Raw genomic sequence first — 22,365 nt, forward strand, 5'->3', positions numbered from 1 at the left:
ACGAATGACACTGCCTCAACTGCAGAGATGGAAAGATGGTATTGAAATAATAAATGCAGTAATTATGCAGCATGCCATAGAAAATACCACAGAAAAAAATAGTGCTGAAATGCAAAAGTCACATTTCAGGTATTACCATCAACAAGGCCATAATTTTTTGAAAAAGCAGGTAGATGACTTTTCAAAATGAAGGTTCTCCATTTAACACTGCCTCTAAAGAGCTTCTTATTACCTTTTTGTACCCCTTCCAACTCAGCCCTCCAGGGTTATTCCATTTTTTTTCCAGCCTCAATATGTTGTATCAGAATGAAGTGAGGCAGAGATACAGACCGTTCCATAGGTGCAACACAATACTAATACAATCTGATAACGCAGCTCATTATCTGACTGTCCATCATGAAACTCACAATTAAAAGCCTTCAGCGCAAAGGGATACAATGACATCATTAATCACTAAACACACACATGCAAAAAAAAAGAAGAAAAACACATGAATAAAGATAGACACTTACAAAGGCAAATGATTCCTTCATACAGTCATAAATTCCGTGTGACAGTAACTGCAGATTGTTTGCTATTTGCAGGCTAAACAACGCTAAAGTCAGTGTGAGGCTATCCCAGTTAGTATTATGAATTATACTGCAACGAGTAATAAAAGCCCTTATTTAGAGGGACTTCAGTCTTGATTGGCTGCATTGATGTGAAGGAATCGCTAACGTGGTGGACGTCTATCATTCAAATAACGCCTTAACTTTTTGATCAATTGAATATTTGGCTCTTGTACATGGCTTGAATATTCCGATCATGCATCTCTGCCTTTAAGATCTGAATGAAGGTGTGTGAGCTGTAAAGGTGTTTGCTCATTTACCTCCTGACGGGTTGATCCTCCTCTTTACCCACTGGCTCAGGCCTCTCACCAAGTGGTGGGCTGCTGCCAAGGGTGTTGAGAAGGCTGTTGCCATGGCAGCGCAGGCGGTCGCTCTCTCGTGCAATGTCGGACGCATTTTGGATGACCAGCTGGTCATAGGTTCGCAGCCCCATGTCCTCTGCCCCCTGCAGGAAACGCTGCACACTGCACTCCTCTTTCTGCTGTAATGTCAGCCTGCGATGAACCCGCTGTCTGGCCAGCCAGCCGCGAACCACTGAGACATGATCAGGAGACGAATACAGAGACATCAGAGGTGTCAGAGACAGCGAGAAGAACATCTAAGAGAACATCTTCGTTGTTGGGATAATTACCTCTCTGACAGGTGATGATCTTTTTATGAAGCTGGTAGCAGCGGTCGTTGAGCTGGTCTGCCTGCCAGTATCTCAGAAACACTTTACTGCTGCCCATCTACATGCAAAACAACACAAGTCGACTCTGATCAAACACACATACATACAAGCTTTGTTACACATTACATCGCCTTCATCATCAGCTTCTAGGAGTAGCCAGCAGACCCTGTGAAGCTGTTTTCCGATGGAAATCTCAGAAGAGTGTGACTTCCTAGTTGAGAGAAGTCATGTGGCAATGATGTATGATAATAGGTGGGTGTGGAGTGTGGGCAGGGTGTAGGTTTGCATGTTGCCACTGCATTCACTTCCTGAACTTAGGGACCATTTGGGGGGCGAGAAAGGTCACTCTATACCAGGTGCACACAACTGTGGGGGTGACATACTTCCACAGACACTATTCAATCCAACACATGCTACTTGTTGGAGTGGTGCGTCTATGTGTGTGCAGGGCTGCATGAAAAGGTGTCTGTGGGGCATTGTTGAGGAGTGTGCATGCGTGTGTGAGGCAGGAGCTGATGTGACCTGCAGGGTCACACACTCAGACACAACAGCAGTCTGGCAGACAGGACAGAGAGGGGGAGCAGAGGGATCCATGTGGCTGTGTGTGTGTGTGTGTGAGAAGAATTATGATGAGGTGGGACAGCTGGAACGAGCTGTCAAAGATTCCATGGGATCTTTCAAATGCAGGGTCAGGGATTAAGTAATTTGGCAAATCTTTTGTTACTGACGGAGGCCGAAAAAGACACAGGACACAGAAACACACACACACCTGCCATCCCTGGAGTTTGGACTGTTGCAGTACAGAGCGACATCTCTCCTCAGGTGACAATTTCTTCTTGTCTCCCAAAGTTGGGACTACAAGGTCTTTATATCTGAGACACACAAAGAAAAACATAAAACATTAGAGCTGCAGAGACAAAAGATCTCAAAGTGCCAAATTTAAGAATTTAGACGACAGTGACACCGCCTCTTTTCAGAAACAATGGGTTCAAAGGTCAGTGGGGTCATACAGCAGACCAGCCAAACAGCATCTGTTCCTATTGGTGTTGCCGTGGGCAACCGTTGCTATGAATGGTCAGCTGTATGGAAACAGTGGTTTGTTTGTCCCTGGGATGGTGGGGGAGAAAGGGAAAGTGAGCTATGTTGATACAGAATTCACAGACAGAAAATATATAGAATCACATTTTTCTGTTTACCTAACTGTAGATGTTTTATACATTGTGTGAATTCTGATGAGTAACGTAAGGGCTACAGAAGTTGGCTTATGAAGGGAAACCTGCTGATTTGAATGCCTGGAACAGAACATGTGGCTGGAATAAAAACAAAACCTTCATAAGCAGTCACCTTATGAGCCCTTTCCCTCAAGCTCCAGGAAGACTCAGCAGTCACACAGTTTGTATATGTAAACATAAATGTACTGAAGAAGAACAAGTCAAAGCAGTCAGCTTTTATTTACATAAAAATTTTAAAGAAGAATCAACATTATATCATGCATACGCACATATATACATTACATGCAGCCATTTACTAATTACACGGAAATTTGCCAAGTTCCTATAGATTACTGTAAATTATTAAATCAAAAAGCAAGTGCTCTGGAATTATAAATCCTGCTGTATAGTATAATGCATCTCCTGCTGCTTTCATGACATAGAAATGTAACAATGGGCATAGTAAACAATTGATTTTACATTTATCTGTTATTTTTTATGCGCAAGAACAAGTAACTGGTTAAATACTGAAAGTAAATTTAGAAGATAATGCTAAGTTGAGACACAATTCCTTATTTTTAAGACAACAGTGAGAGCTTAAGCTTGTTTGTCAGAAGCTGCAGATAAATATGATGTTTTTGTCAGGAATCCAATGGATCTGCTGCATTAAAATTTTACAAAGCTCAAATAAAGCTGTTAAACTGGGATGAGGTTCTGTCAGTCAGTGCTCTGTATTCACTGTTATGAATGAGAGGCAGAGCCAGCCTGATGTCACACATCTTAAGAGACAAATTTAACAAGCAGATGGCTGAAAGCATAAACCACCTGTATTGTCAATGGTGAGTAAGTGAGTGCACGTGAATGCAGGATGTATTTGATTTGCAGGAGTGGGGTCTGTCTGAACTCTCACTAACCCTCTCTCACTATGGTAATACCAGTCCTGCAGACAACACACGCTGTCCCCTTGGGCCCATAAAACACAAAGGAACTCTGTAAACCCATGACCTCCCCTATGAGGATATGAAAACCATCGATGGTCCCTGCTTTTACAAGACCCAAGGGGACTTCATGTGGAGTCAAGGAAGTGAAATAACCCCTTTGATAAGAGTTTAAATGGAGGGCTACAGGGCACTAACAGAGTTCTCTGTGACCAAAGGGCCATCAGTGACCACTGTTATTGAGCATCACTAAGGTGGTAAAGGCGAGGTAGAAGGAAACTGGAAATTAAACCACTCATTTCCTCTGCTGTTATCTGTCTGACAAACATTTTTGTTGCCACATCTTCAAAGAATATTAGCTTTGTTTAGTCATAGATATTCACCCCAGGGGTCAGATGGAAATGATGGATATTCTTCGGCAGGCAACGAATAGCCTACAAATGTGTGTGTTTATCCATCAGCAGAAGGTGATGATGAGGCCCCACTTGGAACTCCCCATATAGGAAATATGACCTATATGCTTGTCAGCTGCATTTGTGACATGTTCTATGAATACTGATGCCTCTTTCTCGTCCACTTTCTAACAACGTACATAGAATTGAGGAAAGCAACACACATGGAGGGCTGGGATTAACAGAAACGAGGCCCAAGTGGTAGTATTTGACCTTACACATTGCCAGAAAATAAACCTGGCCACAAAACATATAGTGTATCATAAAAGACAAATAAAACCAACAGTAAAATAGATTTCCTCATAAATCACTCTGGTTACCAGGACACTAATGTAATTCGCTTCAGGCGACCACTATGGTTTAGTGAAGTGGCCTGCATGGTTCCAGTGTGCAAGTATGCATTTTTGTGTACACAAGACTACAGCAACCTTAACATGAATGGATTTACTGGCCTGTCATTTTGATTAGACAAGCGCCAGGGCCTGTTTTGAAAGAGTGACAAATGGAAAGAGAAAAAGGGATAAGAAACAAGACAAAATTGAGATAATGTCTGTGCACAAGAAAGCAATAAGCAGAGGAAAACAGAAAGATAAAGAGCCAAATGAAGACACAAAGGGAGGAAGATGAAAGAAAATGGCGGTTCAGAAGAGAGAGCACGTGAGGAAAGAATGAGAAATCGAGTGAGAAAGAGCTCTGTGAGGACAGCAGTGTAGTCCACCCCCGTTCTGCTGCAGCTCCCTCCTCTCCTTGGCCAGGCTGTGTTCATTCATTGGCCTTGTCAGTGTTGAAACCAGTGGAGGAGAGAGAGAAAGATATGAATGGCAGTGGGGCTATGCTGACTGGTGTCAAATTAAGCGTGGCCTTAGTGTATAAACAGCAGAACAGGGACATGCGTCAGACAAAGGCCAACACAAAAGGTCTATCTGTATGAACAGAAAACAAAAACACACATACACAGTGCACACAAACCAGTGCCGGGCAGTAACACAATACTGATTAACAGATACCAGTAATTTGATTACTTCTTCAGTAATATATAATGTGCAATAAAATCTTGTTTTGTTGAACTGAAAATGCTTTATTTCCTGTTTTGGGTCCTGCTTCAAGCTCTGATTTCCACACAGAGTGACATATCCGGTGCATCACCATTATGGCCATTGTCTTGGCTCCTTGAGGCACTCCAAAGGCACCACACCGCTGCACTGCAGGCAATAATGTTTAAGGGGCATTTCCAGTCCACTGTGACTTCAGGTGAATCACAGAAGTACTGAACCACCAACAATTTTTGGTTTCACTCTTGTCTTGACAAGCCACTTCACACCTTGTGACAAATAATCATGTCTGGAGACGATCAAAAGCCATGAAGGATTAAATTTCATTAATGAAAAAATTGACTAATAACAGACTTACATGTTATGCAAGAATTGTGGAAAAAATAAATAAATAAATAAAAAAAACACATTTTGGTTTTAGGACAACTTTGATGAAAAGTTTTAATCCACTTCAAATGTTGACTACGGTAATTACTTTTTAGTTGACTAATACATAGAGTGACTATGTTTTTCAAGTAACTCGCCCCACACTGTGCATCTTAAGCATCAAGCTGCCATGACAACATGGCATACAATTGAGCTTCTATAAAGATTAAGGCATATTTGAATTTTCTTTTGTTCATCTTGAGTGTCATAAAATGACATAAACGGACAGCCAATAATAGAAGCCTTTTATCACATAAAACAAGACTCTCTTCCTCACCACTGTCCACAGTGCTGATCCTGGGGCTGGGTCATTTGCACCGGTGGGTTAGACTCATTCTGGAAGGAGCTGATGGCCAGTAATTTTCCTTGATCCATTAGACCATTATTATCATCTGTCCACACTGATGTACTATGTATTCACAGACTTCCAAATTTTATTTGCCAATTGTCATGCATTTCCTACCAGTAAACCACCAGATCACCAATTCCGCCTCTGCAAGTCAAGAGGGCGATTTTGGTTCTTCTAGCTTCAACCTGCAAAAAGGGTAACAAGTGGGCAACAACCCAACCATCACACTGACTGTTTGTCCACCTCTGAGTCATCCCTGCTCTCTCTCCAATCCAGACACAGCTGCCATGAAGGAATACATCAAAGAGGCACTCATGATGGGGTTTATGCATCCACCCACTTCACCAGCTGGAGCAGGTTTCTTCTTTGTTTGAAAAAAAAAATATGGTTCTCTCTGCCCATACACTGAATATTGTCCACTATATAATATCGCTGAAGTGTTCAGTCATTCTGTACTGGCTACACCTCTGTAGTGCGACCATTTTTTATTGAAATAAACCTCTGCAATATCAGGAGGGAGATGAGGGAAAACAATATTTAACACTTCAGATTGGCTCATGCTGCAGCAGTATTCCAGGCCTTGGTAACTGATGAAATTCTAAACTAATTTATATTTTCTGTGTTCCCTGATTGTCAAATGGTTAAGATGCATACCACATAGAGTCTGACCAGTTCACAGAAAACAAACACACACTGCTGACCTCACATGCTCTGGTTTATGCCCAGCCCAGTAACGGTTAAATTGCCCTTTTTTGGCAATCAGCCAGCCCTTGTGATGCTCAGTTATCTGCTGGTCACACACGCTGCTAACACAGAGAGAACACATGGCTGCCTAAAAAAAAAAATATGTATGACAGTCACTGAGAGACTCACATACTCACACATACAGTACACACATATGGCTTAACAAAGCGTTCACAAACCCCTCACCAGGAATCTTTCAATTATAGCTTAAACAATGAGAGTGTTGGCTCTACAATCTATATTGCATTCCCTTCATCATTCGACATGGACCTCCTCCTCCAGATTCAATTCCCTGTTCAGGTATTCCCTCTTGAAAGCCTATTATATGAGTGTCTCTTTCACTTTGTGTATGTTTGATCAAGAAACTATACATGCATGTTGTACTGACAATAAATTCAATATACGGCACTTGGGTAGCAGTGATTTATTTTCCCTTTGATGGTTAAGTATTACTTACCAGCCCACCAGAAAATGAATTTGGGACCACAAACCTGATCAGAAACTCTTACATTTACCAGAAAAGAGTGTGAGCTATAGCTTTGGTTTTTCTTTTTAACTTATGTTTTTCTTTCTTCATTGCCTCTAATTTAATTTGTACCATTAAGACAAGCCTAGCTGCATAAGGCTCAATATTACTGATAATAATAAACAGGATCTTGATTCATGCTTTTTTTTTTCTCAATTACAAAGTGGGACAAAAGATGTTTGGAAGCCAGAGCTTGTGTGTGTGTGATGTGATGATGTTTACAGCAGAGTAGTGGAAACTTTTTGGGTGGGTGGTTGGGGTGGGGGTCATGTGACCAGCTTTGTCCTCTCATTATCTGGCAGGAATGTTTGTGTTAATCCCTTTATCCTCAAAAAGAGAGAGAGAGAGAGAGGCTGACAGACAGACAGAGGATGGGAGAGAGAGAGAGAGAGACAGAGAGCAAGGGCAAAGGAGAGAGAGAGAGTGAGAGAGAGAGAGAGAGAGAGAGAGAGAGAGAGAGAGAGAGAGAGAGAGAGAGAGAGAGAGACTTAGAGCTAAATCCTCTCGGCACTCCACTGGTTCTCAGAATCAAAAGAACAGGGAGACAAACTGAGACAAACTGTGAGGGACAAAAGTGAGACAGAAAAATGGAGGAGAGGTTGTGTGACAGAAACAGATCATTTGGCTCCACTTCTCAACAAAAAAAGAAAAAAGTCAAAAAATGGCTAGTGAGGTAGAGACATAGTGTAATATGTTTATAATAACTATCACTTAAATGTGGGACATAGTGACCTTACACACAAGTGACTGGTTAATGTGTGTCGGGCTGACATGGGAAATGTGATAGTGACATTCATCAGCTGCAGTGGACTCCCTTATTACAAAAAAGCCATTCAAGGTTAAATTGTACTTCTAACAGAGAAGGTTGCTGTGACTTGTCAATGCTAATGTGCCAGCCTGCATGTGAGTGTGTTATCCTGTATAGTATATGCCCTTGCATTCATTTGCAGATTTAGGGAAGGGATATGCTCTCAAGCTTTCAGAGTACTTCGACCTGCTCGCCTTGTCATGTATAAACTGGTAGAGATCATGGTGACCTGCCGGGAGTGTAATGTATCTGAACAACTGAGATCAGAGAGACAGACAAAGCGCAGAAGCCTAGCAACCCATCATCATCTGAGAGAGAAGAGGAGGATGTGAGATGAATGAATAAGCATACAAAGATAGAGTTATAACTTCAGAGGACAACTTATGGCAGTTGCAGCACTCTTAATTGTACAACATGCTCTGGAACTGACCTGCTGAGGAAGCCTGGGAAGGACAGACGGACAGGGTATCCATAACGGATCATGCGCACCATCTCAAGCACACCGATGTACTGCAGCTGGGTGGACGCATGGAAGCTGTCAAAACTGTCTGGCTGACCACTGGCGTTTGGACGCACACACTCCACGAAGTGGGGAGTGCAAGCCTGCAGTTTACTGATCACCTCTGACAGCGAGTTCTGAAAAAGGGAAAAGGAGAGAAGGTACAGTTGAAGGTACTCACCAGTATTATTACAACCAGAATAACAGATATGAATAACAGATTGAATCACATGTTCTGCTTAAAAACATTTATTAGTGTTTGGGTTGGAAGAGCACTGTGCCTGTTGTAGTACAGAGAGTGCTATAGAAGGAAAGGGAAGGCTCTATGACTTTTTCTTTTGATGTCGTAACTTGATTTGCCAGCCACAGTGACTGGAGTGAGATCACGCTGTGTTTGTGACAAAGTGGTCTGATTTTTGGGGGTGTGTTTCTCCTCTAGAGGAAGAAAAACACAAAGAGCCCTTTCTATGTTTCTATGGGTGTGTGAGTGTGAGGGAGCTTTTCTTCAAGCCCTGAATTCACAGATGCCGCATCCAAGGTCACGCAGGCGCACACATTTACCAACGCATACACATACAAGTCAACACTTACATCTGTGTTTATGCCATTCCTCAAACTGACGTCAGTCTACGCTCTGCATACCCTTAGGTACAATGCTCCACACCTCACCCCTCTTCTTTGAACGTCACTAACAGCATTCACATTCCCACCAAACAAGCACATGCACACACACAAATGCGTGTGCATGGGACACAGTGGTTGTTGTTCATTGTTCATTCATTAATGTGGAGGGCTTCATGTTTGGCTTGGTACAGCATCATTTTTCAGCCCACTCTCTCCTTCCCTGCCATTCCCTGAGGGACTCATCGACCACAAGCCCACAACTCTGATTGTGCAACACACTGGCTTCATTCAAACCAAAGGTACTGCTTCTCTGAGCACATTTCAGCCTCCTTGCGTCACCAGACACTGGACTGCTCTCCTCCGACAGAATATTACTGTTGCTTTATATAGTTATGAAATCACAATACCCTACTCTGAATAGGTCTTGGGCCAGAATTGTTATAAAGGCTGTGTTTTGTGTATGAGTAAGAATAATGTTCCATGGTCTGAGGGCTATTGCGAGGGAATGGGTGCACAAAGATCCATCAACTACAGTGACTGCTTGAAATGAGGACTAAATTCACACAAAAACTTAAGTTTCAGTAACAAATTTCTGTAGTAATTTAAGATGTGATCCAGATGATTGCAGGTACTTGATGTAGGAAATCGATATTTAGTAAAAATAAACACAAAGATAAAATGAACAGACTGGTTTTGTCTAATTGCCATCAAAACATGAGGACTTGTACATGTGCTAGCATAACTAAGCAGATGCTTAGACAAGGGAAGCATTGCTGGAATCTTTTGCTTTTACCAGGAATTAATCTGGTGAGCATAAGAAAGAAAGAAAGATGATTTTCCAGACAAATTCTTCAGTGGTAATCTTGTTAAATGTTTCTTCAATACATGATCAGAAGGCACTAGATCCTATTCCAACATCCACTGGTCAAGAGGAATAGTGGCCAGGTCAACAATCTATTTCAGGCCTAACACACTGACAGACAAGAACATTCATGGTCACAAATACTGGCAATTTGGAGTCCAAGTTCCACACCAGAATGTTTTTTTTTTTTGACTCTGGGAGGAAACTCGTATGAGAGCAAAGCCCATGCAGACTGGAATGGTTCTTACCCTCAGCTGGACAGCCACTGTGATGGGCCCACACCGTTCTAGTCGTTGGAGGAAAGAGCTAGAGCCTTTCTTCTTCAAGATCTGAAGAGATAATACAGTGAAAAAAAATAGAGATTTAACATGACAATTTTGTCTTTGATGCTGTATAGGATGCTGTATAGCTTGCAAGCACACTTAACAGTCCCACTGAACCACTGCTCTGTCAGTCAGTTACTATTTTTCAAAAGCTTCTGTCTGAATATCTGTCAGAATATAACAATTCTGAAACTGGGCTATATAAATAAAACTGACTTGACCTGTACAGTCTTATTTACAGTCTTACACCCAGTGCAGTACTGCAATATTCCCTAATGTCTCCGTATAAGGTTGCTGGGACAGATCGCGAAGTGAAAGGGGTCTTATGTAAGCCTTTGCTCTAGATGGCTAATGAGCCACAGAGACAGCAGGCAGGACCCCCCAGGAGGTTACACAACCAGCAAACCTTTTCAGTCACACATGTACCACTCCAATGTGCTATCCAAAACATGACTGTGATTATACACACACTAAAGCAGATAAAGCAGACTGTGTGCAAACACATGCACACAGTCAGGATTGGCTTTTCTATCTCTTCCCAATCCAATTTCCAAAGGTTTATATATAGCCCAGTGAGGGGAAGTGTCTTAAATTAGACTGTTTTTGATTCCTTCTAAAAATACTAAACCTGGTTTTCCATTGATCAGCACAGCAGTCAGTTGCCAGTGACTGACTGTGTTCCTTGAAGTCACAAGTGCCTATGTTTTATTTATCTGGTTTCAAAAAGGTTCAAGTAGTGCGATTAATGCACTTTTGAGCAAATGTATGTGTCAAATCTACTGGCAAAGTGATAAAAATACAAACCCTGAAAAAGTAGTGGAGAAAAAGGATGACAATGCCCGGGACTAGAGGAAACTCAAGTCTTTCAAGTCTTGAAGCTCAAATATGTGTTGCAATTGTATCTAGCTACAGGTACAGAGCAACACAACCTTGTAGCACTGGATTCACTACACTGTGAACAGTGTTCTGTACCTTGGTAAGGTCATGGTACCGCCGAGGCTGTTGGGGGACAGAGCTGGCAGTTAAAAGGGAGGCTGATGGCATCCTGTGGAGCAACATGGCAGCTTTAGGCCCCCTCAGCCCTATGCGGCCCTGAGCTGCTGGCACCAGAGAACCAGTCTGAGTCAGCTTGGACTGGAAGAGCTGCTGCAGTAACACACTCTCACTAGCTGCCGGGCACAAAGGAAGAGAGGAAAATAAGAGTGAAAAGAAGCAACAGTATTGGTTGAAGTAAGGGGGTGGAGGAAAATAAGGAGAGGTGGGATGAAGAGATAGAAAGAAAGAAAGGGAGGAAGGAAAGAAGAACAGTGAGGAGGATGTAAACAAGGAAGGAAAGAGGGATCAGAGGAGGAGCGAGGGTGGGGAGAATGCATAAAGTTAGGTTCCATGTAAACAGTCAGGCAACAAGAGGGGGTGGACTATGCCACTCGACAACACGTGGAGCGGTCTACAACAACAATGAGCTCATTCAGAAAGCCAAACAACATGTGTGTGATCGTGGGCGTGTGACTCTCTTCTGAAAGGCTGAAAAAAGACAGAGAGAGAGAGAGAGGAGAGGAAAGGATGACAGGTAGGTGTACTAAGCAAAGAAAAACAAACATAAGTCAGACTCATTTAAAGACTTAATTACACACAGCTCCAAGGGTAATTGTCTTTTCATTTAAAGCAATCATCGCTGCCACCACCTGAATATTGACTTACATAGATCCCTTTGCTGTCCTATTATCCTAAAGGCTTAAACTTAAAGTGAGGAGGGGATAACACCCATAAGAAGAAACCACATTACACGTGTGTCTGTGTGGATGAAAGGCAGCGAGGCATCTCCTCAGTCAGGCAGCGGGATAACAGCCAAGTGTGAGTGAAGGGCTAGCTTTGAGAAGATTAGCCTCATCATGGAAATTATAGCAATTAGGCTGCTGGACGCAAGGCTAGCCTGGCAGTCACACAACGACTGCGTGTGTCGTGCTAGCCACAACACCCCACATCTGGCAACTTCTATAGACAATATACACACAGACGCTGCTGTCTGCTGCATACAGGATGAAACACACACATGCAAACACAACCACACTTAGACAAAGAGTGGTTTTGTGTGTTCTAAGTTTGGACAAGAGAGCATCTTTGAGATCAAGTGTGCTCTGACGCCACAATGTGCTAATATGTGTGTTATTGATTGGGTACTTACACTTCATCGTAAACAAGAGATTCTGGGGAAGGAAGTCTTTGTTTCTTGTGAGTGATCCTGTGAAGTCATACGAAATCTGGTGGAAAAACAAGTTATTCGTGGACATTCACTTATATTCTTTCTTATTCTTGCAGTACATTTATACAGTACATTTCTTATATGCAACATAAAATGGTTATTAATACACCAGTTTAATTGACCTATATCTTTCTAAAAGCACCAAGCGCAATTGAACAGCCAATCATTATCAGTTAGCATGTATTTGCGTTTACTGAGCATGTGCACTTCAAACAGAGAAAGTATAATCAATGTAAATAACCATAAGTGCCTGCTCTATTTCAGATAGAGAAATGACTGATGTTGGAGAAATTACAGCTGGCTTCGTCAGTCCTACGGGCAACTTGTTCCAGAAAACACAAAACAGAACAAAACTGAACTAAATGCAAATACTGTTTGAAATCAGCTGAAGCTTTCGGAGGAAACACTAGCAATTTGTTCCCATCACCTGAAGCCCCAACCATGTCATAAAATATGACAAGTGCATGACCAAGAGCAAAGTAACAACAGAAAATCACATACTTGACAAGGGCATGTTTCACACACAGCAGTGCATTACTTAAGTGTTAGCTTAAGCCACTCCCTTCCCTAAAACATGCCATAGGTAAAATGAGATAACATAAGGCATAAATATGGTATTCAAATCTACTGATAATCTTAGTTACTTGTAAGTTGTAAGAGTTGCTTGATTCTGACTGATTTTCTGTTTTAGCAAACAATAACTTGAAGGGAAGCATATCATAAACTTGGATTTTTGTTTATCAATCAGAACAAAAACTTAAGAGGTCTACTGCAACTACAACTAATCCTGAAATAGACTGTATTTTATACTACCTAGCCCCACAATCTGTATATACATATATACTGTAAATGTAACACAGACAGACCTGTCCAGCATAGTGGCTGACAGTAAAGGCTGGGCCCTGGTCTTTGGGTGGGGGGTTCCCATTGCCGTCCTTAGTAGTGAGAGAGAGGCCATGAGTTGGATTGGAGTCCAGCTGGGCTGAGAGCCTCTTGTACAGGGTCTGCTCTACCGGACGAAGGCTCTGGCTCTCCTCATCTAACACACACAGCAGTCCCTGTGGCTTCTGGAGGAGGAATAAACAAATGCTCATATGTTATTTATATATGTCAGTCATGTTCCAAAAGTGTCTTTCTGACAATTTTATTCATCCCCCTAGGGCAGAGTTGCCCCTCCGATATCAAATAGATTCAGTCATATTCCTTTGTGTTGAAATTTTTTGGGCATTTTGGCCATTATCAGTATAGACATTATATAATATAGACAAACAGGAAAAATTAGGTGAAGAGGGGGATAACCTTCAACAAAGGTCCCTGACCACAATCAAACCACGGACATGCTGCAATTTTGTTGTAAGTGTCTTTACCACTGGGCTGCCAGGACAACCAGTCATATTCCAGTTTGACATTTTATTTTTGTTACTCATTCATTACATTTCAGCTGGATGACTCACTTTCAAATGAAAAAAAACAACAACTGAACAACAACAAAAACAACTTTAAGTGATTAAATTGTCTGTGAATTTAATTTAGCTGTGTAATTTTTTTTGCTTTTGTTAAAGCTCTGGGAGGGCTTACAATGCTGAGTTACATCATGAGAGACCAAACTGGACTGGACTGGTCCAAACCAGAAAAGTGCAGTACCTGAAGAAAGAAGTCCAGAACGGCTGGCTGGTTGCCAGGGCAGCGTGGGGTCTCCATGGCAATGCCCTCCTGCAGACACTCAGCCTGCTCCTGCTGGAATAGCACCTCAGAGACGTACTGCCTTAGCCGCTCATTGGTCATGTTCACACACAGCTGGAATGCACACAACACACACTTAGAAACACACATCAACCTGTAAACACACACTTCAGTGCACATGGTGAAGTTCCTCAGAGACACGCTGCTGAATGTTTGTTTTTAAAGCAAACAAATGCATGAATACAATCTCAAACATAACCTTTGGTGGCACCAACAGAGAAGGCAATGGGCCATAAATGAACTGCCTGACAACTCATCCAACACACCTGACCCTGAAATTATGAAAACTGTTTACAGGGACACGTGTTCACATGGTGCACACAGCAATGGGCTCTGAAGGGCCTGTCTGCTATCCCACAATAATATGGACAAAGTGTTCCTGCTGAGACACATGAATGCTACCTAACCCAGTAGTCAACCAATCACAGCAGAGGGAGGAGTCAATTAAATGGATATGTCTGGAGTGCATGTGTACTTGTCACATGTGTACTTAGTTAAGTGTCCCTCTTTCAACCAAGGATCTCATGCATCTATCCTCTGTACTGTAACTACATGTTTTGCATCTAAAGATGCAAAAATGCTAGACCAAGCAAGACATACAAGTCATGTGATAAAAACTTAAATATTGTTGGTTTTTTGTGATAATGACTAGCTCAAAAATAAAGCAAAAATGAAAATACTGATGTTGTGTTCAGCGCCCTGCGGCCCTTAGCTTTAAGATTTATCCAGCCAGAGAGAAGACTGAATGTTTATTTGATGGAAGTGTGAAAATCACAAACAAACATGGCTGACTTTTTCTCTTTGGGCACTCATTTGATAGTGTCAGAACAGTACTACGACCTATATTTTGTCTCATAGCCTGCTTGAATGAGAAGTGCTGATTTAGAGGTGTGTTGTTCTGTGCTGCAGACGGGTATGCGCGTGTGTTTTCTTTCATCGCTGTTAGTCTATTCTTTGTCTTCAAGCGAGTCTAGTCCAATAAAAGCTCAGTCCCAGCAGGTGGTTGATTGAGTTAGCTCATTAGCAAAGTGCTGAGCAGGTACAACACACCCCTGACAAACACAGCTCTAATTAACAAGCACTAATGACCCTGATCATGCTGCGTATGTGGAGCGTGTCTGTCTATGTGTCTGCATGTGTGTGGATACATGTGTGTACAAACATGTCAGGACTTGTTTGTCACTGATGTGCTGCATCTACTGTAAGAGATCATCATGTTTGTTTATCCAGAACTTGCTCCTCCTCCTCCTCTCTTCTCTGTGGGTGGTGGGAAATGTGTGTGTTTTGAGCAGGCTGATATTAATAGGCAGCTCAGCAGCAACAACAGAGAACATGCATGGGGGAAGAGGCAGCCACTGCCACCACTGGCCAGAGATAGATTCTCTTTTTTTGTAATTTTGTGAGCCTCTTGCCCTCTCTTCTCTTCTCTGCTTACCCTTGCTCTCCCTGTGACCTGAAGAGAAAAGGTTATGCAATTCCTCACTTCCACTTGAATTAGAGAACATCCAGAGGTAGAGTAAGGCCACTGACATCTTAGCACCACACACACACACAAACATCAAAGTCACATACATGCACAAAAGCCAAGGCAAACATACACTGGCCTTAATAAAAGCAGGGAGGTGTTAGCTCCAAGGGAATGTAAGCTCTGAGTAGCAGGAATAAGCACTTAACCTCTGGAGCACTTTGAATTACAACCAAAGACAACACGTACACACGTACACACGTACACACGTACACACGTACACACGTACACACGTACACACACACACGTACACGTACACACACACACACATACACACACACACACACACACACACACACACACACACACACACACACACACACACACACACAGTGACATACAGACTTGTCTGTCTGATCCCTGCTGGTCTTACAATGGAGCAGTCTATTAACAGAGCTTGCTTGATGAGTGCATGGCAGATTTACAGCCCATAACAGGTGAGCTGCATAGAACTGGACATGTACTCTGTACACTCACACACACTGAAAAGAAGCCGTGTTGACTAGGGGTGTGCCCGATTCATCAATTCATAGATTAATCGTGACGCGACACTTGACGATTCAGAATCGATTCATAAATGTTAAAAAAGCGATTCTTTTAATAACGGAAGGAAAGTGCAGCGGTCAGAACGAAAAAAAAGTAGCGCGTGCCCCCCGGACATATTATGGGGCCCTATGATTTCCGCGATCACTGAATCGCGGAATTGGCCGACTAAAACGGAATCTATTTTTAACGCGCAATATCGCGGAATTTGACAAAATTTGAGTGCAATGCTGTTTCCGTGTGGAATAGGAACGTGTGTCTGGGGAAAACTGCACAGACAGAAGCAAATCTGGGTGGCACAACAAGCCCCTTCCATAGACTAAACAATGTAAGCATGGCGAAGCGGCTGCCTACGGCTCTAAGGCAGGCTCTAAGGTTAGAAAAGAAAAGATAGAGATAAACGTGTTTTACTTCAATGAATGGATATGTAAAAATATACATTATTTTATAAGTAACTACAGAGTGAGAAAAACATTCAATGTAGGGAAAAAAAAGATGAATCGAGATGCATCGATAATCGGGGAATCATCGAATCGTAGCACTGTGAATCGTAATCGAATCGAATCGTGAGGTGACTTAGATGGCACACCCCTAGTGTTGACACACTACTTCACCTGTGTACACGGTATGTGCAAAGGCACACACAGCAAAACACACAAGCAGGTACACAAACATGCTAGATGGTGCGCAAAAAGAAAACTTACAAAGAAAAGGATAAGAAATTAAGATTCATATTTTTATGAATCAAATTCAATTCTCAAACTCCAAAAAAATCATTGGTAACTGCCATTAATGTTGGCAGTTATTCAGTAATATGAACAACACAGCTCAGAGACAAATGTTAACATTTCTTTATACAAAAGAAGCTGGGAACAATTTCATTGGACAAAGATTTGAACCAGTAATCAGTGATGATTTGCACTGTGACCCCAAGCACCAAAACTGAATCTCTCTCTCTTTCTCTCTCTCTCTCTCACACACACACACACAGACACACACACACACTGGTTTGATTCTGTGTATTACTCTAGCATCTCGCACACAGGCAGTCATTGTATCAGCCGTCAGTTCATTTGAGGACAGCTGAAAGTCACGCCACAGGCAGCCGCAGACCTCACCTCATTCATTACAATTACAGACTAAAATATTTGGGCTAAAATAGATGACAGCCCCATATATTTTAACAATTTGATTAAGATCTATTTGAATTACAATACCACATACTATTCATTTGAGATTTTTATAGCTCAGAATAGCCTTCCAAACCAGTGATATTATTCAGGGAATGTCATAAATGCATTTGGCTTAATTAGGAGAAATCATCAGTCAGCTTGAAGAGAAGAGCATCGTAACATCAGTGGGCTGTGGGGGGAGGACGGGGTTGACTGAAATCTCTAAAACAGTAAGGACAGACCCACCTGCTCAAATCCATTCCTCTGAAATTCTTCAAACCCAAATATGTCCAAGATCCCAATTTCAAGGGCAGGATCACTGGAAGAGACAAACAGATATAAAGCACATTTGTTATCTTACACCACTTTTATTTCAGGATCAATGTGAGAACTTGTCTGCTTGGTTGCATCACTCTGACAAGAATTATCATGCTTGTGTGCAGTGTATGAGTGTGTACCATGAGCAGCGTGGTTGACAAATTTATTACATTCTGTGGTTGGAGTGTAAACAAGGCAAATCACAAACACATTCCAGAAGATGTAGCCAGGGTTATCTAACAGTGTGTGATAAGACTTCCCAACATCAACAACACCAAGGATCCTATGGCCTCCACCTGGGAGTGTGTGTGTGTATTTAGGTTTTTGTGTATGTTTGAGGCCTCCACATAAACCTTGGGTGTGCCCTCCACCTATGCTCAATATTTTCCATTTCAGTGTACATGCCTATTTGTGGATGTCATGTAGCATAAACTATTACAAACCTCCACTCTAAACTTTGTGTCAAGTTACAATGTCATTTTTGTCACACCAGAGGCCCTGACTGAGTTACTGCTTGTGTGTGATGACAGATTTACTTCGTTAGTGGTGTTTGTGATAACAGATATCAACGGCCTGAGCTTCCAAGGAATTTATTCTGCTGGTTTACAGCGAAAACACCCCTGGGCAAATATGCGCATAAAAGAACATGCACGCACAAACAGAGCCATACCCAATAGTATCGTCCTGTCCCTGAAGGTAGTCGTTGATACTGTTGACCAAATGGCTGAAGAGGCGTCCATAGATGGCCTTTGCAAGGTGGTCTCTGTACTGCTCTGACATCTCTATTGTGTGGCGCCGAGTGATCACATCACCTGACACAAAGAGGACATGCAAAAACCATTTCTGGCACCTGACAATTCAGATGATAGCACAGTGACAGTAGAGTATTTGTAAGGTTTATCTTAAAGGCTTTTGCTGGTTTCCATTAAAAATATTCATATTTCTTTAAAAGGAACCAATTTCCCTGGAATCTGATGTTCCCATGCATCAAACGGTTGCTGTTTTCTGATGCAAGAAACCACTGATTACTGCGTTTATACGTAACAAAATCCTCCTGCAGCTAATTCTTGCTAAAGAAAGACCAATGCATTTGCATGGCCAGTATTACTGGCTGATTTTCATTTATCACAAATATATTCTGATCTGCATCTGCGCTGGCTGACAACTTGCTGTGCAAAACATCCAAAGGAATTTTTGAGGTAATTTAGAAATATGTTGTAGTGTTGCCACTTCATCATTTGTCCACCAGAGTGCACAGACAAGTTTATTTTTCAGCTGTAAAGTGTCTTTCTTCATATTTCTTGGTCACAATAAGGGAATCTTTCAACACATTTTTGTAATGCACTAATCTAAAGCATATACACTGGGGGGGGAAAAAAAAATATATATATATATATATATACTTTATTTTTATTTATTTTTTAATTCTTAAATATCACCTGTTTATTATCAATGTGGAGTGCCTAATCCACTACACACTGTGGTCAATAGTCACCCTCTTACTGACTTATTAAAAGCTTTGTTTGTAACTTCATCAGTGTTGAGGTTTTTCCTCAACATATCTTTGCAGTCAACAAACAAGAAGGGCCAAGTGATGGTGAAGGCTGGCGAGTTGATACCTTTGAAGTACTGAACATCAGAGGTGAGGGCTGTACTTAAGTCACTGGAGGACACCTGCAACATTCCAGCAACTATGGCAGGGAAGACAGAGAGAGATACAGGCAGAGTAAATGACAGTGACATGATGACAGGATGAACAACATCAAAATAACAGCATTAAATATTAACTGAGCATCAGAGAGGTACTGCTGATAACATCCACAAACTAAATCAGCTCTGCACAGCTCTGATGATGATATCACACAGACAGCACAACAACAAGCTGAGCTGTGCTATAGCTCATTCCTGCTTAGTCGATTGGTGGAGCTGGCAGCAATTAGTCATCCGTGGATTTCTGAGCAGACCCCATAAACAAGCAGCAGAAGGTAACAGCAACCCAAAAACCTTTTGCTGATATCATTTGCATCAATGACATCACATCTCCCTGACAACGACCGGCCCTTTCCCGTTCAGGCATTGATGTCATTTGTTTACCATCTCAAAAAAGGTCAGGGGTCACAGCAGCACATGTAGCGGCTGCACAATTAAGGAGCCAGTCAGAGAGAAAACTCTACCCCAATAGCGGGAAACTCTCTCCTCACCAGGGTTACGTTTTGGCAGAAAATGCAGCTTACCAGACAGGTGAATGTCTGGCCTTTAGCTTATTCTGGTAAGCTGCCAAGCATAACTCCAAGGAAGAGAGAGAGAGAGAGAGAGAGAGAGAGAGAGAGAGAGAGAGAGAGAGAGAGAGAGAGAGAGAGAGAGGAGCTGTGATGACGAGGTAAACAAGAAGAGACAGTGTAATGCACCCCTCTTCCTCACCACCTCCACACAGGGTGGAAAATGTGGCCCCAGTTGTGACAGAAGCACCTACCTCTCTCCAGCAGCTGCAGGTCAGAAGGGAAGGCTGTATCGGCATCAGTCAACGCAGTAAAACGTAGGTCCCCAATATGGAGCACAGCAGATAACAGCGTAAACACTGAGTCAACCTCCTAGCAGAGAGAGAGAGAGAGAGAGAGAGAGAGAGAGAGAGAGATGGTGGAAAAAAAACACAAGAAAGTGAGAGGACAGTGGAGAGCTAGAGAGTATAAAATAAAATAATCATTACTAGCAGTTGAAAATTAGCAAAATCTTGGCGTTGTTATCAAATCAAAAACACCTTTTCACTGCTTAATATCAATTTGCAGTACATGAGAGGTTGAGTCTATATTTCATGATTCTAAGTCCAACCTCTTTTGTACAGCATAGAAGTGGTGCTATTCTATATTTTTCTTAATGTCAACAAATCCCATGAAAATACCAAAAAAAAAAAAACAATCCTACTAACTGAATGATTGTTCTAACAAGCAAAGTTTATTCCTCTTTTCCATTGGCCTCTTTTATAGTCCAAAAACACATAAATTAATGACATATTTACACTACTGACCAGTCCCTTCATTATCATGACCTCTGGAATTCATTTTGTATCAATACCACATGCATCCTGGTGCCAGAAAATACCCACTATGCATAGTTATCCTTTGTTCACTAAGGTCCCCAACAAATGGACTAGTAACTGTTTTAGGAAATTGCTTGGCCTTTAAAAAAAAATGAAACTCTATGCTTACAACCCATTTTCAAACTTGTAAAACACTTTGCCATTTTCAAATATTTATGGTCACATTACGAACAAACAGGCTTGGGCCTGAGTGTGACAGACAGAAAGCACTGACATAAGAATTGCTGATTTTGAATTTTCACGGGAATCCTTGAAAAATAACAAAAATGTGGAACAACCAGCCTTAAGCTTCTATGCAATACAAAATGCAAACAATTTGAAATTTTGAAAGCCCTATGCTTATTTTACTAAAACGTCAACCCTCTTCCCTCCATTCACACGCTTCCCACTCTCCCTTCCTCTCTGCCCTTGAGTAGAGGACACTTAATGGAATACCCCATTACCCACTGATCTGAGAGGGGGATGTTTGAGTTTGAGGGGGTGTGTGTGTGTGCGAATATGTCTGCGCGTGCACTCTCTCAAGGCAGGATATTAGAGCTGATATCTGGGAGATAAACACAAGCATTAGTCTCTGTCTGACACTCTATACACAGAGAACCCCCCCACTTAGGGAGGAGAAGAAAGGGAACGAGGGAGCAAAAAGGAGCGATAGGGAGCGTTAATGACGATTGACCTTTGGGTCTGGACTGGGAGTCGTCTCCTGATGAGAGCTTAGACAGAGACCAATGGGTGGTCCACCACTTTCACTCTTACTCCCCCACTCCTTCTCCTGTCTCCTGGACACTAGTGCCCTCTGATAATAACACAATCTATCGCTCAATTCCTCTGTCCCATGCTTGCCTGCGTGTACTGTTGCTGCGTTAAAAGGTGAGATAGTGGTCACTCACTGCTGACAGATGCTGACTGGAAATCTAAGAATAGAACCTGATAATGGGCTGGGAACACAGCTGGTCGAGTACAGGACGGACTGTGCCGTGGCCCACCACATGCATGCTGTATGCATAAATCAACGGTCTTCTGCATTTGGCCACAAATTTCATTTGGTCTTTAGATAGATAATTGAAACACGTGCTGGGTCCAAATTCAGGATCCATAACCCATATATCTGTGCCAAGAAAGTCTCAACATATAACTCCTGTCTCATTTCAAATGCTTCTTGTGCCTGCATCCTTTGACATATGTATAGAGTCCGTTTGTGCCAACAAAATCTGGGGTAAAGGCTTATCAGTGATAAGTGGCTATTTCAAAGTCCATAATATTAACACTATGTTCTCAATAGCCTTTGAATAAACAGGCTCAATAGAAGGTTTATGCAGTGCCAGTCAATACCTGCTTGTTGAAGCCCAGGACTCGCAAGGCTTGTTTGACTCCTGCAAGGCGTTCCCTGCTCTGAGTAGAGGCTGAAGCTACTGGAGGGTTCTCACCTGGAAATCCTCCACTAAGATACCTAAGGTAAAGACAGAAAGCAGAGGCATCATGGAACAATACTTCTGACAATCGCAAAAATATGTACATGTGCTAAGCAGGAATTCATGTCACTGAATAGGAGATACCCACACAAGAGTGTACATACTATACACAGATGTATAGATGTTGAAAACTGATTCTAAGT

General features: G+C 42.1%; 1 protein-coding gene across 1 annotated transcript in view; it reads right to left on the reverse strand.

Annotated features, from left to right (window-relative positions):
* The window catches only part of myo16 (myosin XVI), a 68,506-nt gene that overhangs the window by 13,818 nt on the left and 32,323 nt on the right, over window positions 1-22,365 (reverse strand). The window contains 14 exon segments of the mRNA XM_041057944.1: window positions 869-1,142; window positions 1,240-1,336; window positions 2,048-2,150; window positions 8,215-8,420; window positions 10,018-10,098; window positions 11,065-11,261; window positions 12,278-12,353; window positions 13,222-13,422; window positions 14,000-14,152; window positions 17,585-17,657; window positions 18,327-18,468; window positions 19,276-19,347; window positions 20,130-20,247; window positions 22,083-22,200. Of these exon segments, the coding sequence (XP_040913878.1) occupies window positions 869-1,142; window positions 1,240-1,336; window positions 2,048-2,150; window positions 8,215-8,420; window positions 10,018-10,098; window positions 11,065-11,261; window positions 12,278-12,353; window positions 13,222-13,422; window positions 14,000-14,152; window positions 17,585-17,657; window positions 18,327-18,468; window positions 19,276-19,347; window positions 20,130-20,247; window positions 22,083-22,200 (1,911 nt within the window).

The sequence above is a fragment of the Toxotes jaculatrix genome, chromosome 15 (genome assembly GCF_017976425.1).
Source record: "Toxotes jaculatrix isolate fToxJac2 chromosome 15, fToxJac2.pri, whole genome shotgun sequence".
NCBI classification, from domain to species: Eukaryota; Metazoa; Chordata; class Actinopteri; family Toxotidae; genus Toxotes; species Toxotes jaculatrix.